This window comes from Myxine glutinosa, chromosome 12 (genome assembly GCF_964187855.1).
Source record: "Myxine glutinosa chromosome 12, kmMyxGlut1.1, whole genome shotgun sequence".
In the NCBI taxonomy this organism is placed as follows: Eukaryota; Metazoa; Chordata; class Myxini; order Myxiniformes; family Myxinidae; genus Myxine; species Myxine glutinosa.
Window position 1 is genome coordinate 79,326,898 of NC_136272.1, and position 16,575 is coordinate 79,343,472.

A 16,575-nucleotide genomic window follows, 5' to 3' on the forward strand; every position below is an offset into this window, starting at 1 on the left:
CTGTGGATACTTGATAAGCTCTTCTTCTTCCCTCGAACTCGTTCAATCTCCTTTTGGAGCCCTCGAATGCTTTTCTTCTCCTTGGCAAGCGACTCAATGATGATATCCCTGCTTTCCTGAGACAAACATTGTGCTGTCTGTTCGGGCCGGCTGTCCATCTCACAATCGAAGGGATCACGGTTCCAATTGCGTTTGACAAAGTCCTCAGACCTGTTCAGGTACTTGGCAACCCAGGATTGGGATATTGTTCCCGGCGTCTGATCCCTGGCGACTCGGAATGCGATAGCCATGAAGCGGCATATCCACATTTTCTTCTCGGAATCACCCGACCACGACATCACTTCACAAAATCTGCAACAGAACAAGAAAGGCTCATTAGATCATTATGAAATTTGGTATTTGAGATGTCAAATGAATGATCCTTCCCGCTATATGCCCGCCATTGTACAGTGGCGACCCAGTAGAGCTGGGCAGGGGGGGGGGGCAAGGTGTTGGGACCCCTAAGGTTTTGCCTCGCGTCATCTTCACACCAACATCCTACCATCTGTCGGGGATGTGTGTTTGCGACCACTTCGTCTCCAATAACGTTGCGGGTTGCTGAGTGAGCGGTGAAGGTGCGCCTCTGGAGGGCGCCCTTGTACAGTTTGGCGGGGCAATCTCCAAGGCCAACTGTACGCGCTTCGGATATCTACTGGAGAGCGAGATTCGGGCTTCGACCGGATTTCGTTTTATCGACCGCTGGAGCAAATCACATTCGCTTTGGGAAAGGTTATAGAGACATTGAGGAGTGTCCTTTCACTCGCTGGCAGCGCAGTGAGTTACCTGACTTTATATAAGATATATATAGAGTGCACTCTTAATGGCCATCTGTTATACCGTTATTCCTGTGTGTGATTTCTAATACAATTTTGTTCATTTATAATCATTGGTGTGGTTTCACTATTGTTTTTCAACACAGGGTAACATATTCTTTCTGCCGGGGCTCCTCTCGGGGTTCGGAGGTTACCGAGACCAGGAGATTGTAGAGGACTCCGTAACAGAAATTGCATATATATACACATATGAGTATATATATATATATATATTCCAAACCTTTTCATTTAATCAAATATGGCTGCCATACCATGTGACCTATGACGTCAATTATGAATAAAATATTATCCTTGGGGAGTCCCTCCTCTGTTTGAAGTTTCGCATCGAATGGACAAGTGGTTGCAGAAAAAGAAAGACATTTTAAAAGCGAAAATATGTAGATGCGGACACACACACACACACACACACACACACACACACACACACACACACACACACACACACACTCATACAGGGCAGAAACACACACACACACACACACACACACACACATGAAGATGGATACATCGAGACCTGGGAGGGTTGCCTTCTTCCTTCTGAAACCCACATTTGGAGATAACAACCAATGACACACACACACACACACACACACACACACACACACACACACACACACACACACACACACACACACACACACACACACACAGGCTTTTCAGTAGTCCCACATCCCCTTCTGGACAAGACTAATAAATTGAATGGAAAAATCTGAGTTTCTCTTTCTGAGAAAAATCAAACCTTATGAGAATAATCAGATTAAATGACTGGTAAACTGTAATTCTCAGCTGAGCTCCATTTTATTATCCATAATTCTGTTCCTTAGTTTTGCCTTTAGCTTATTTAACACTAGGAATGAGTGGCTATCCATGGAAATGGATAGTTGGGTTGTTTGACAATCCATCTGAAGCAATGGTGAAACGTTTGAGATTTTCTGGACGTGTTCCATTGGTTAGACCAGCATCTAATTAATTCCAGATCAACTGAGTGACACAGCTGATTTTTGTGTGCCAGTGGGATGGGGGTACTATTTACACTGTGGAATAATCTGCCAAAAGGAAGAAAGGGTTTCATTGCACTTTAGAAGCACAATGTCATATCCCATTCATTGAAACAGCACTATCAAGATGCAAATTTACTCGGATTTGATTCAAATATATCCACAGATTTTAAAAGGTTATTCAGAATGTCAGAAGCCTATCTTCCCAATAGAATAATTGAGAAAGTTTTCACTTTTCCTTTTTATTGTCAAAACTATTTGAGCGGAAAAAAAAAACACTAAAATAAAAACCATATGGCATTTCAAACATTCAATAAATGTAAAAGTACACAATTTGAATTTAAATCTTAAATTAAGTGTAAAAACTCCATCAGATAAGCTGCACATTTACTCCAAAATCAGGAAACCCCCCTTGATGCTTCTCTTACACTTTTGCTAAGAGAAGGATTTCTAATCATTCCCAGATGCAGTGTGCACAGGAACCTGAGTCGTCTAGCCTGGATTTGAATCTCGGCTCAATTACGGACTGTCATTCTTGTCTCTCAGGCAGGGCATGTCATCAATGTGGATGGGCGTCTGTAACCTCCATCAACTAATGCTGGCAGATGGGCTTCCCATCTGCCAGCATTAGTTGGAGATTAAAGATCCCACGGTGTCCTCCGAAGCGTCGGAGAGCTATTGCCGGCACCCTGGCCAAATTCCTGCCATAATTTACAGGGGGGCACTGCATCAGCAGCTGTGACCCAGCCAATCATGCCACTCAGCCGCTCAACGCTTCTACCGACTCCTCTCCGGCCTTGCTCCCCCAGCTCTCTCTGGGCTCTGTCCCCAAATATTCCTGCAGGTCGCACAAGATCTGCCTGCAACCCTCTTATGGTTAAACTGCCAAAATCAAGACTCTCTGCTCACCTTCACTCCTTCATTCCTCTTTTCTCCCGCCTCTGGAACAAACTCCCTCACTCTCTTCAATCCCACTCCTCCCTCCAGGTCTTTAAAACAGCTGTTCACCTCCATCTCTTATCTTCCCCAATCCAAAACCTTGATCTTTTCTACCCCCGCTAATTTCACCCCAAATCCACTTTTTTGAGGTGACTTTTGACTTCTTTCCTGGAAGCCCTTGGTGTCCTTGCGTTTTATACCTATCCTGCCTCCCCCCAGGCCCTCTCCCTCCCACACATCTCCCGATGTCCCTGCTCTCAAATGTTGTGTTTGTGTGCTTCCTCCCCTTCTCGTCGACCGCTCCCCTTTTTATATACTTTGTTTGCTTGTTTGTTTGATTTGTTTGTTTGATAAATGTTCGCTCTTTCACGAGCCTCGACTCTGTATACCAAAAAAAAAAAAAAAAAAAAAAAAAAAAAAAAAACGCCTCGTGCTGCATTTGAAAGAATGACAGCTAACTTAAAGTTCAAACATGACTTAACTAAAGCTTTTAAAGGTAATCAGTTCGGATTTTGTTACCTAGTTGTATAAATGGAAAGCTTTGCTCCATAGAGCAAATAAGTAATGGAAAGGCATCTAGAAAAAAATGCCAAAATCATAAACAAAATTGGAACCTGTCATCACTAAACCAAGTTCCTGAACTATGCACAAGGCAATAAAAATGGGTGTCAACCTTTGGCAATGAATAAATGCTTGAAATATCCTCAGGAACACTACAAAAAGGACTTGTTTCTGAAATAGCAGGACACATCTGCAGTGTAACATTACATATAAAATGTAACGGGCGAACTGCCATCACAAATCCCGCAAAGCACTTAGCGACATGCGTCTTGTACATGACCGAACATGAAACATTTAATAAAAGGTCACTCTGAAGCATCCCTCTCAAAAGAGCCTGTGGTCCCTTGTACTTTTGCGAAATGAGTTTTCAAACATATTGTGTACACATCGGCTTTGTGCAAGAATGCGAATGGGGCTTCACCCTCGGAAGTAATTTGCAAGTCGTGGAAGTCTACATGCCAAATAAAAAGGAAACATTCCTTATTTTATGGGTCCCATGACGGTCCAGTCTGTTTATTGAAACTTAAGACCATAGAGCAAAATGTGCCTATTGTCCTTGTAGATATGATCCCGGTAGCTGGGGATGTCAATAGCCGACCTCTACGTGTGCTCGAAAAACATCTTCAGGTGCTTCACCTTCGTACATCGGCATCAAGAAAAAAATGCATAAATGAGCAGTCCCTACGGACACCTTGGAAATCTGACTCAAGAAAATTGTTGCATTTGGGAACATTGGTTGAGAGTTGGTTTGAGAGTAAGCATTGGCATCATGGCAGAATGTGACCGATCACCTGGCTTCTCACACACTTCTGTAGAATATAGGGGTGGGGAGTAGACAAACAAGGAGGGCGGCGAGGATGTGACATGGATAGTGCATGATGCTTTCTGTGGACAATTGCATCAATCGGTCATCCACCTCCACTGAAGTAAGAGGGCTTGTGTCGAACACCAGATAACTATTGGCTGCTGGCATATTTGTGATCTGTCAGTGGGAGAGTCACGGCACGATGATGGGGAATCCCTAATACATGAAGCTCGATCGGATAGCAAGATATACTGCAGCTAGCTAGACCAACATATCAAATGCAACTGTCGGCATTTGGTCTACCAGAATAGACCGATTGTGTACCAGCAGCTGAGCATGCGCATCATGTACAGAATCCTTGCCAGCCAGGCCAGAGAGCTTTCCAGCAGTCTTTGCCTATAGAGAGGAACTAGGACCATCCTCCTGAGGAGGGAGGGATCTGCAACAAATTGACTAAATGGGAAGCAAACAGGCAGCAACCCACCCACCACCTCTAGTAGTTTCCTCAATGCGACATCCCTTCATTAGTAGACACTGCAACAGTCAGAGTTGCACAATTTTTGTGGCACTTTAGAGAAAATGCATGGTGCAATGGTTTACTTCACCAAAGTTTCAAGGACAAGCAACTGGTCTTATCAACATATTGGTCTTATTTCAACTTATTGGGGAGCCTACAAGTCAGCTATGCCTTCCTTAATTATAAGTGCACCGCTGCCACAGGTGGACAGCTGTTTGATGGGTGAAGAAGATTGCCGACTGTCCCTTTCATGCAAGTCACCTTCTGGAGCTACATATCCATAACTAGAACGGCACTCAGTAGAGAGCATACCTCCGCTAGGTGAGCAGTTTGTTTTGTATCATAGAGTAGACCAGAAAATCACAGTACAGAAAAACATTTAATCAAAATAATCCGTCCACAACTTTTTCAGATATCCTGCTCTGTATCGTTTTTGGCCCTATCTCCCAATGGTGAAGAATCACTTTAAAATCCTAACTATCTGGATCTGGATCTTCACCAAAATTGAATCGATTGTTTCTTGTCGCATACTCTACTTCTCCACCAAGTTTCGTCCAAATCCGTCCACAACGTTTTGAGATATTCTGCTATGTATCGTTTTTGGCCCTATCTCCCAATGGTGAGGAATCACTTTAAAATCCTAACTATCTGAATCAGGATCTTCACCAAAATCTAATCATTTCTTCCTTGTCGCATACGCTACATCTCTGCCAAATTTCGTCCGAATCCGTCCACAACTTTTGAGATATCTTGTTCACAAACAAACGGACAAGCGGACAGACGGGTGAAAACATAACCTCCATCCAACTTTAGTGGCGGAGGTAACTAAGGGGGCATTTTGGTAGTCTACTTAAGGGGGGATTTTGGTCGTTTACTTAAGGGGGGATTTTGGTCGTCTACTTAAGGGGGGATTTTAGTAGTCTACTTAAGGGGCTGATTTCGGTCGTCTACTTAAGGGGGGATTTTGGTCGTCTACCTAAGGGGGATTTTGGTCGTCTACTTAAGGGGGAATTTTTGTCATCTACCCAAGGGGGGATTTTGGTAGTCCACCTAAGGTGGGATTTTGGTAGTCCACCTAAGGCGGGATTTTGGTAGTCCACCTAAGGCGGGATTTTGGTAGTCCACTTAAGGCGGGATTTTGGTAATCCACCTAAGGTGGGATTTTGGTAGCCTACCTAAGGGGGATTTTGGTAGCCTACCTAAGGGAGATTTTGGTAGCCTACCAAAGAGGAATTTTGGTAGTCCACATAAGGGGGGATTTTGGTAGCCCACCTAAGGGATATTTTGGTAGTCTACCCAAGGGTGATTTTGGTAGTCCACCTAAGGGGGGATTTTGGTATTGTCTACCTAAGGAGGGATTTTTATAGTCTACCTAAGGGAGATTTTGGTAGTCTACCTAATGGGGATTTTGGTAGCCTATCTAAGGGGGGATTTTGATAGTCTATAATAATTACATGCGCACAATGATTATTATAATAATAAAAAAACCACCTTTAGAGGCCATTTTTCCCCACAAAGCGGGGGTTGGCCTTTTTCGGGAACCATGGTTGTTGTTGTTTTTCGGTCCCCTTTTTGAAGCAATGTTTTACGGCCGGATGCCCTTCCTGACGCCAACCCTTTTTGCTGCCTTTAACGACAAACAGGGAATTACCAGTGAACTGGTACTCAATTAGCCGACCTCGGAAGGATGACAGGCTGAGTCAACCCCCCTGGCGTTAATTCAGCGATCGACCGGGATTCGAACCCAGGATCCTAGGATCCTAAGCCGGCACCCTAGCCGCTAGCCCAACACCAGTCTATCTAAGGGGAATTTTGGTAGCCTAACTAAGGGGGATTTTTGTATTCTACCTAAGGGTGATTTTGGTCGTCTACCCAAGGGGAATTTTGGTAGTTTACATCAGGATCCCCTTGTGCAGCAATTAATAGGAAAAAATTTTACTAAATCATTTGTAGTTTTGAACGTTTTTTTCCCCATTAATACAATGCAAAGTGATTTTCTGCATTCTTCCAGACTTGGAAGTGAATGAAAACTGAGACAAAACCTGTTAAGTTGAGTATTTGGATCCCAATATGATGCGAAGAGCACGTTTTTCAACTCTTCCAATGTGAAAGTTTTGTGTTTTGTAAGTGCTCCACTCCAAACAGGTGCTGCATATTTAGTAAGAGACCGAATATTACTTTTGTAAATAGTAAGCAAGTCTTGGGACGGTAAACCATGACGTTTCAAAAGATGTGCAGTTTAATATTTGCACGTTTTTCAATACTCTCCGCATGAGCTTCCCACTTTACATCATTTTGAATATAAAACAACTAAAACTTTCGCCGTGCATACGTTTTGGAGCTGATGGTTTCCGATCCGCACAATTGGTTCATTTTGGAGGGTCTCACACAAATGAAATATCCATTTTGATACGTTTTTCATTGCGACCATTTCAAGAGGTTATAGCTGCTAATTTCATGTTAAATGTCACTAACTTAATATGGTAATTGCACATGAAATGTGGAACATATTAAATGTCAAGAGGTCAGCCTGTATTCTTCTCATTTCCTCCATAATAATAATAATTGGTGGCCTTTTGAAATTTGGCGCTAGCAAACCTGATGCCACAGCAAAACTGAGAGAATCGTTATTCTGTGCACCGACTGGTACATCAACAACTAACCAGGCCGATGATCACTAGTTTAAGAAACAGGGATGACCTCGTTACGGTCTCCCTACTCTTCATATATGGGGCATTCATCTAAGACACCATATAGTTCTCTGCAGAGCAGCGGGTTAAGGTAGAACTTGAGATATATTGTCAAGCTTAGCCTGATGGTTTTGCTGACGATGTCAAAGTGCTTTCTTCTGGGAGGGAAATCCATTTTTCGAGTCACCTGCTCCCAGAATGTGCTGCAAAAGAGATGCTGATGTCCAAAAAATTCACACAGGTATCCAAAATGTCATAAGTGTACTGAAGAGATGGATGATAATTATGGACGTAATTTAAGAAAGCTTCCACTTCACCCCTAGAAGCAGTCATCACCCCAATAAAGTCATCAATGTAGCGTTCCAGAAGGATTGGTTTGGGACCACAAATAGAAGCTTTGTGATTATAGGCAAGCGTCACCAACCTCCTGGTTTATTTATTTATTTATTTCCCGGGCGCGTTTACAGTTTTTTAAATGTAAGTTTTCATTTACAGACGCTTTCCGACGGTTCTGTGATTTTTCCCGGTGTACCGGCTTTGATGTCCGTCGGCATGCCAAATTTCAGCTTTCTACGACACCCGGAAGGAACTGAACATTAACATCAGTAAATCCGTGGTTAGAAAGAGCTTTATATAAATAGATGATACAAGCACTAAAAACCATCAAAACAATCCTCCTTTGCAAGTAATCTGTATTTTGGAATCCCCTGTCAGTACACACGCCATTTTGTTTCTGTGTCGGGACATTCTCAAGTTATCTCATTTGAGTGGTTAATTTGTGCATACCATGCTTACTCAGTAGTGGGGTTGTCGTTGTTGTGAGCTGGAGGGGTTTGATATTGTGAGTGATTTGACATTAATTTTGAATGTGGTATGTAAATGTATATAAAATTTGCTTTATGCGCTTGTTGTATGAGATCCCAGCATACTTTTGTGTTATAGTTATTCGATTTTCTCCTAAAGTTACCATGCATAAATAAAAAGATAAGCATGTGTAAAATACATGGAGATTTTTCATCTTCGAAAATGAAAATGATTCCATGGGTCGCTACAACATGGCATTTAGTGACCGGGCATTGTTTGTAATCCAGGGATAAATGTTTCATTCACAACTTTATGAGTGAGATGCATTGAGGCAGGGTGTAGGGGGTTCTCCCACCTTTGACACTTCCTTCCTCAGTCACCAGCAGCAGTGATTGTTGTGAGACCATCTGGGTAAATATTTAGCTTCTCCGCAAGCACAGATGTGTTGACGGCACTCGCCCTCTACCGGATGTTCTGATGACCGTTGGTCCTATGGTACATAATTTGTTTGGGTAGTCGATTCCACCTCTGGTATTTGTAGTGAGATGGCCGCCTTTGACATAACGCCACTGCACTGCTTGCTGGCAGATTTAAATTGTATTTATTTGGAGGTGTTGTTGGAAAGGGCATCTGGGTGGGGGTGTGGGAGTTGACATATCATCCTAGTTTCCCATAATAAGCTTAAGTCTGAAACACAACGGATGCCCCTTCAAGTACGAGTGGTCTGACAGTTTTTTGTATTTTTTTGTATACAAGATCGAGGCTCGTGTAAGAGTTAACATTAATGACAAAAAAAACAAACGGACACATAAGAAGAAATAAAGGGAGCGGGAGACAAGATGGGGAGAGAGGGGGAAGCGCACAAGTACAACATTTGAGAGCAGGGACATCGGGAGATCTGTGGGAGGGAGAAGGCTTAGGGGGAGGAGGCGTGGGAAAGGGGGGTGGGGGGTCAGAGAGGTAAAAAACACATGGACACTGCTAGGACTTTCAGGAAAGAAGTCGGTATTTCAGAAAAGTGGATCTGGGGTGAATTAACAGGGGTAGAAAAGATCAGGGCTTTGGATGGGGGAAGATAAGAGATGGTGGTGAACAGTTTTGTCGAGAAGTAATTTTTGCTGCTTTTGAACCATCAAGAATGAGGCAAATTTTGTGTATTTTCAAATTTGTTTCGCTGGAATTTTAAATGCTCGACATTTTCAATGTGTTGTTGATTGGCCTGGAGAATTCCTGGAATTCGCACCACTTTATGCTCGGTTGGGTGACAATCACGTGGTTGTGTTAATCATTGCAGAATAATCTGGGTTTTTTTGCCGAGAGGAATCCCCTTCAGGTTATGGATGGCTCAAAGCTCGATGTGCCACCAATGTCGGCCAACTTCACTTCCTCGCTGTCAATGGCATAAACTTCAGAAATCCGCAAACATCACTTTCAGTTAAGACTGAAATGGCCGATTTTTTTAGTGAACGATTTCCTACTCCCTGCAGTATCTGCCTTGGTCTTGATTCACACAACATGCATCATGCACACATTGTGTGCAGAATTTGAGCTTTTGGTCCCATGTGACATCAAGCCTTTTGGAGATGGTGTTCAGTAAGCTACGTCATAGCATTATAGCAATGGTGCCAAAGGAATGTACTGTGGCATAAATAAGCAAGAGGTTTCTTGTTAGTAACGCAGTTAGTAACAAGTTAGTAACCCAGTTACAAGCAGTGCATGAGGAGATTTTCTTATCAACAACAATTATGGAGGAAATCAAAGGAGCAGGCCTTTATCTCCATATTAATATCTGTATAGCTGCCCTTTCATAATTCCATCACTTGTGCAGCTTATCCTCATGATTTTACCACTTGCAAAACATGGGTAATTCTCAAATATCACCGAGTAATGCTATGCGTCGTCGGCATCGTAAAACTTCCAACGAAGCACAGAAACTATAGGTAAACTAGAAGTAGGCCAAATGTACTATTCGGAATAAAGTCCAGTTAATACATCTTAACGTGGCAGTCTGGATAGTATTTGGCAAGAAAAGTGAACTTTTGAACTTTTATTAGCTTACAAGGACTTCTTTCGCAGCTTGATGGAATACTACTTTGCCCTTTGGGTTGGCACCCATGCCTCACACCTTGCCCTTTTTGATGCCATGGAAACCAAGGCCCTCAAAATCATTGTAATCTGCGACGATGAAGCTGAGTCTCTGGACCTGTCACTCACAAATATTAGACAAGTCGGTGGCCTCTGTCTTTACAGCCTCATTTATATTATGGTATTGCACGCTCTGCCATTTCCTTGCTCTGTCCCCTTCCAGGTTTCTGCGTATGTGGTCTCTGGTCGGCGAGTAAGCCACTTCTGGTGAAACTCCCATAATCCAGGCTCACTGCTCACCTCCACGCATTTGTTGTTCTTCGCTCTCACCTGTGCAACGAGTTTCCTCAGTCTGTTCAATCCCATTCTTCCCTCCAGGTCTTCAAGATGGCTGTTCATCATGTACTTATTTGAATGCTTAATAATATTTTTGCCGTATTATAAATTTTTTATCTTTACAGTAGTGAAGCTCATGGAAGGGCAAGGTAGAACTCAGTTAGACAAACATTTGGACAAAAAAGGAGGAGAGAGGAGGGTAGGAAACACCGAACCGAGGACCTAAGATGGTTGGGTTATGAAAGGTGAATGGGAGTTGTAAAGATCATGGGTCAGAAATGGGGATAAAGAGGTGGCACTGCACTGGTTGCTTAAAGTCTGGGAGAGAACAGTTAAATAGACCAGCTTCTGGAAGGTGGTTACATAGATGGGAGAAGTGAGGAATAATACAGTTGAGGTGTCTATACAGCCCAGATTTTGGAAGCTTCACCAGGATGGGTAACATGAAGAATGCATACTTCCTGTAGTAAATAGGGAGGGTCGGAGGACTGAGAGAATATGGAGCAATATCGGAGAATAAACGGTAGAAAAAAGAAAGAGGACAATAAAAAGGAATTTTATTGTCCGATACCTGAGAACATTCTGGAAGTTTTTATTCTGGATTATGCATTGTGATCGATAAACTTAATCTCTTGCGTCAGTCAGTCCTTCTTCGCTCATCACAGCTGGGCTTTCACTTGTAACTACCATATGCAGTGAATGCAAATGCATACAATAATCTATCCTTTTTCCATGCAAGCAGTCTTACCATTTAAAAAAAAAAAAATTTTGTATACAAGATCGAGGCTCGTGAAAGAGCGAACATTAATCACACAGAAAGACAAACCGACACATAAAACATATAACATCGGGAGCATTTGGATGGGGAGATGATAGACAAGATGGTAGACAAGATGGGGAGAGAGGGGGAAGGACACAAACACAACATTTGAGAGCAGGGACATCGAGAGAACTGTGGGAGGGAGAGGGCTAGGGGGGAGGTGGGAGAGGTATAAAACCTATGGACACTGCAAGGACTTCCAGGAAAGAAGTTGGAATTTCGAAAAAGTGTATCTGGGGTGGATTTGCGGGGGAAGAAAAGATCAAGGTTTTGGATGGGGGAAGATAAGAGATGGTGGTGAAGAGCTGTTTTAAAAACCTGGAGGGAGGAGTGGGATTGAAAGGAGTGGGGGAGTTTGTTCCAGAGGTGGGAGAAAAGGGGAATGAAAGAGTGAAGGTGAGCAGAGAGCCTAGATTTTGGCAGTTTAACCATAAGAGGGTTGCTGGCAGATCTTGTGCGACCTGTAGGAATATTTGTGGGACAGAGCACAGAGAGAGCTGGGGGAGCAAGGGCGGAGAGGAGTCAGTAGAAGACAGAAAGACCACCAAACTGCCTGCGGTGAGTGAGTGAAAGGCCCTCGGAGTTAACTTCATCGCAGGAGATTCCAATGATTCTGGAAGCTTTGGCTTCAACAGCGTGAAGCCGAGCTAGGTGTGAGGCAGGATCACCGGCCCAGAGGGGGGAACAGTATTCCATTGAGCTGCGGATGAAAGCCTTGTATGTGGTGAGGAGCTCAGGTGTGCCAAGGAAGGACTTCGCACGATGGAGGATGCCCAGTCGGCGACTGGCTTTGGAGGCTAGCTTGGAAATGTGGTTTTCCCAGGAAAGATCCTGGCAGATAGTGAGACCCAAAAGCTTGAGCGACAGAACTTCTTGGAGAGGATTGTTGAGAAAGTAGATGGGAGGGTTTTCCAGTCAGTCGTTTCGGAGAGACATAGTAAGAGTGTGAGATTTGTCAGGATTGAAAGACATGTTCCACTTGTTTGACCAGTCTGTGATTTTGTCCAGGTCTGCAGAGAGTGAGGAGGCTGCAGACTGCCGATCTGAGGGATGAGGAATGGAGCGGCAGATAGTGGAGTCATCAGCAAAGAGATAGAGAGGATTTTCCAGAGAGTCGGAGAGATCATTGATGAAGACCAGAAAAAGCACAGGGCCCAGAACACTACCTTGGGGAACTCCAGCCAGAACAGGAAGGGGCGATGAGAGAAATCCATTCAGGGCCACACGTTGACTATGACCAGAGAGGAAGTCCGCAAGCCAAGCGTGGAGATTTCCATGGATACCATAGGAGGAGAGTTTGGTGAGCAGAGCGGGGTGCCACACCGTATCAAAGGCATGTGATATGTCGAGGGAGACAGCTCTAATTTCCTGTTTGGCATTGAGGACCTCCATCCATTGTTGAGACAGCAGAAGCAGCATGTCCAGAGTAGAATGACCTGGTCTGAATTCAAATTGATGTTCAGAGATCAAGCCATTGGAGAAGAGGAAGGATTTGATACCCTAAGCAATGATGGATTCCATGACTTTGCTGATTAATTGGAAGCAGGCTGATTGGTCTGTAGTTGCAAGGATCTGGTTTTGTACCTTTTTTGTGTAAAGCGGTAATGTTTGCTGATTTCCAAGATGCTGGCAGATAACCTTGAGCAAAGGAGAGGGTGAAAAGAACAGAGAGAGGGTGAGATAGAGCGGCAGCGCAGGATTTTAGGACCTGTGGGCTGATGCTGCCTGGTCCAGTTGCAGAATCAGATTCGAGGTTTGACAAAAACTTCTCCACCTTGTCAGGAGAGAAGGACACAGAGTCCAGGAGCAGTTGGGTTCGACTGGGTAAGGTGGGAACAGAGAGAGATGGGTTTGGGACACAAGATTTTGAGGCAAAAACAGAGTTTAGGCATTCGGCTTTGTCACGTGCGGTGTCAACTGTGATTGTGTGTTTTCTTCAACATGTGTGTTTTCAACTGTGTGTTTTCTTCAACATGACAAATGTATCCAGTGGCATCAATTAATTCGGAATGCTTTTTGTGATGCACTCTTCAATTGCATTGCCACCTTGTAAAACAAGCACTATGTTCTGCACCAAGTCAGAATATATGTCTATATTTTCATTTTCCGATGTGTGAAGTATTGTGTGTTATGCAAAAGCAGGTTTAATATTTAGTATGCAAACATTTTGATTATACTGTAAGCGTTCACCTTTTTTATTCACAGAACTGACCCAAATTGAAGATCCAAGGGCACAGTGGTGTGCTGAGCAGGATCGCATGCTCAAAGAATACCTGGTCGTTGCACGTGATGCACTGGATTATCGGCAAGAAATAATGCAGGTGAAGCAGCAACGCCTTGCCTTCGCACAGGAGGAGTTTCGCCAACTCACTGCCTGGAGTGACAAATGTGGTTCACAAACTAGTTGTGAGTAATATATTTATTTTCACACTTTCTCTGCCCACATCATTCCCACCGCTCTCTACCCAAACCCTTCCCAGTGGATCTCTGCCCACATCATTCCCACCACTCTCTGCCCAACCCCTTCCCAATGGATCTCTGCCCACCCCCTTCCCAGTGGATCTCTGCCCGCCCCCTTCCCAGCAGATCTCTGCCCGCCCCCTTCCCAGCTGTTCTTTGCACACCCCATCCCAGTGGGGTCGCTGCCCTCCTGGTCGGGAGTGGATCACGGACTGCCCAGTCGGCAGTGGCCCGTGGGCTCTCCACATCGGCAAAGGCCCGTGAACTGCCTTGTCGGCAGTGGCCTGCGGACCGCTCCATCTGCAGTGGCCCACGGACCACTCCTGCAGTGGCCCACGGACCGCTCCGTCTGCAGTGGCCCACGGACCGCTCCGTCTGCAGTGGCCCAAGGACCGCTCCGTCTGCAGTGGCCCACGGACCGCTCCGTCTGCAGTGGCCCACGGACCGCTCCGTCTGCAGTGGCCCACGGACCGCTACGTCTGCAGTGGCCCACGGACCGCTCTGTCTGCAGTGGCCCATGAATCGCTCCGTCTGCAGTGGCCCGTGGACCGCCTTGTCGGCAGTGGCCCACGGACCGCTCCGTCTGCAGTGGCCCACGGACCGCTCCGTCTACAGTGGCACGTCGACCGCCTTGTCGGCAGTGGCCCGCGGACCGCTCCATCTGCAGTGGCCCACAGACCGTTCCGTCGGCAGCGACCTCTCTGCTCCCTCCCCTCACTCATCCCCTCCACCCCGATCATATTTTCCCAGATATTGGTGCAGTTGTAATCCACGTTTTAGTTGTATACTTCTTGTTAAACATGTTCATTTATCTTTAATGGTACTTGTATTTGTCCGAAGTGAAAGAATTAAGACATTTAAAATCAATTGAGGTCCTCAAGTAAAAATGCTCCACAGGTTAATGATTTTGGTCATTCATGTATTGTTCCAGGACGAATTCAGTTTGGTTTTGTAAATGTTTGTTTAGTGGAGAAAAAGGGGAGGGGGAAAATTGGGGTGGGAGACTAAAAAGGGAGTTGGAGTTGGGAGAGAGGGTCGGCAAACAACTGTCATCTTTTAGTGAGCGAGTATAAACTGGCTCGTACATCATACATTGTACTGCATATACAATCTGTCCATAGCTTACTGCTGACACTCTCTACCTGAACTTTCCATGATGATTCTTTAACTTTATCTTCCTGAAATATTTCAGTACACTCTGGTTCGTCTACCAGCAGCAAGTATGACCCAGAGATTCTGAAAGCAGACATTTCAGAAACGAAAGCGAGGGTGAGATTTCCATATCTACATCGCACAGTAATTTCTCGTGCTGTTTAAATTTTGTGTGCTGATGAATCGGAGGAATACCTTCGGCTTAAAAATAATTGTATTAACACGAATTTTCATGCTTGTAATGTTCTGTATGGCAATCCAGAAATTTGATGCCCTCCAAACAATTGCTTTGTTTACCTTTTTTTGTTCAATGTATTGATTGCTACCCCCATTGCATTACAATGGAACTCTGCTCTCAAGATGTTCTATTTTAGCAAAGGGAGTTTTTTTTGTATACAGAGTTGGGGCTCGTGGAGGAGCTAAAATTTGTACACTGAACGGATCAGAAAACAACAGGACAAAAGGAACAATTGAGAGAGGGAGGAAACACCAGCAGCAAAGTTGAAGGCCAAGATAGAGGCAGACCTGGACAAACAATGGGTGTGGGGAGGAATGAGGGGCAGGAGAGGATGCATGGGGTGGACAAGTTTGCAGGGCATTTAAAACAAAAGGGTCTGGGAGGGAGTATATCGTTTTACTGTTCATTGAAAATAGCAGGCCCAGCTGTACTGTTTTAAATAAGGTATTTACTATTTAGGTTACAGGTAAAAGCTATTTGGCCAATAATGTCTAACAATGCCCACATCCCAGGACCCTGCTGACTCAAAGTCAGACTAAGTATACACGCAGTGGCTTTGGCCATGGTACTGACTAACAACGGCCGATTCTGTAATCAGCAAAATTGTGAGAATTGCAATGGCAATGAAAAAGTACAATCGACTCGAAGTTTTTTGACAAAAAAGTAAGGACCCAAATTCAAATTTGTAAATCACAGACTGACCTTCGTCAGTGACTAATAGATGCCACGTGGGCTAATATCTTCAATGCCCTCCAGTTGTGTATCGTGATATAGGCCGACAATAGACCATGAGAACAATCTCATCACTGCCTTTGCAGATTCTGTTTGGTTGAAGTGTGGTGGGGGTAGTGCCTGGCTGAGATGCGGTTGTGAGGGAGGGTGGCTGGCTGAAGAAAAGTAGGGATGATGAGTAGCTGAGAATAAGAGGGAGAGAGGAAGAGTTGCTTCGTGGAGAAAAGAGGTCAGTGAGGTGTAGAGAGGGGGAGGGAAAAGAGAGAAAGTGATGACTTTTTGTGTCTATTACTAAAAATGCAAAAGGATAAAATATAAAGAAAATTAAGACATCATATTGTTATGTTGGAAGGAGTATGCATTAGGTTGAATGCTAAGTTAGCGTAGTCCATATGTTCGTGTAGGTTTGAACATTGTTTGTAACCAGGGACCCATTGGAGTAAAGTTGTCCTGTTCTTGTGTATGCTGTGAGGAGTGGTATAGTTGACATTGGCATTAGATATTAAGGTGTCATTCGTACGTGTCATCTGTGTAAAACCAGACAAGGCACCCAGGCAAGGTAGGAG

General features: G+C 44.3%; 2 protein-coding genes across 2 annotated transcripts in view; one reads left to right on the forward strand and one right to left on the reverse strand.

Annotated features, from left to right (window-relative positions):
• Positions 1-16,575, reverse strand: part of LOC144888467 (uncharacterized) — a 790,732-nt gene that overhangs the window by 491,882 nt on the left and 282,275 nt on the right. The window lies entirely within an intron of this gene.
• Positions 1-16,575, forward strand: part of LOC137437540 (protein WWC2) — a gene marked incomplete in the record, with an annotated part of 166,311 nt that overhangs the window by 68,965 nt on the left and 80,771 nt on the right. Inside the window, 2 exon segments of the mRNA XM_068131946.2 lie at positions 13,633-13,833; positions 15,080-15,156. Coding sequence (XP_067988047.2) covers positions 13,633-13,833; positions 15,080-15,156 — 278 coding nt within the window.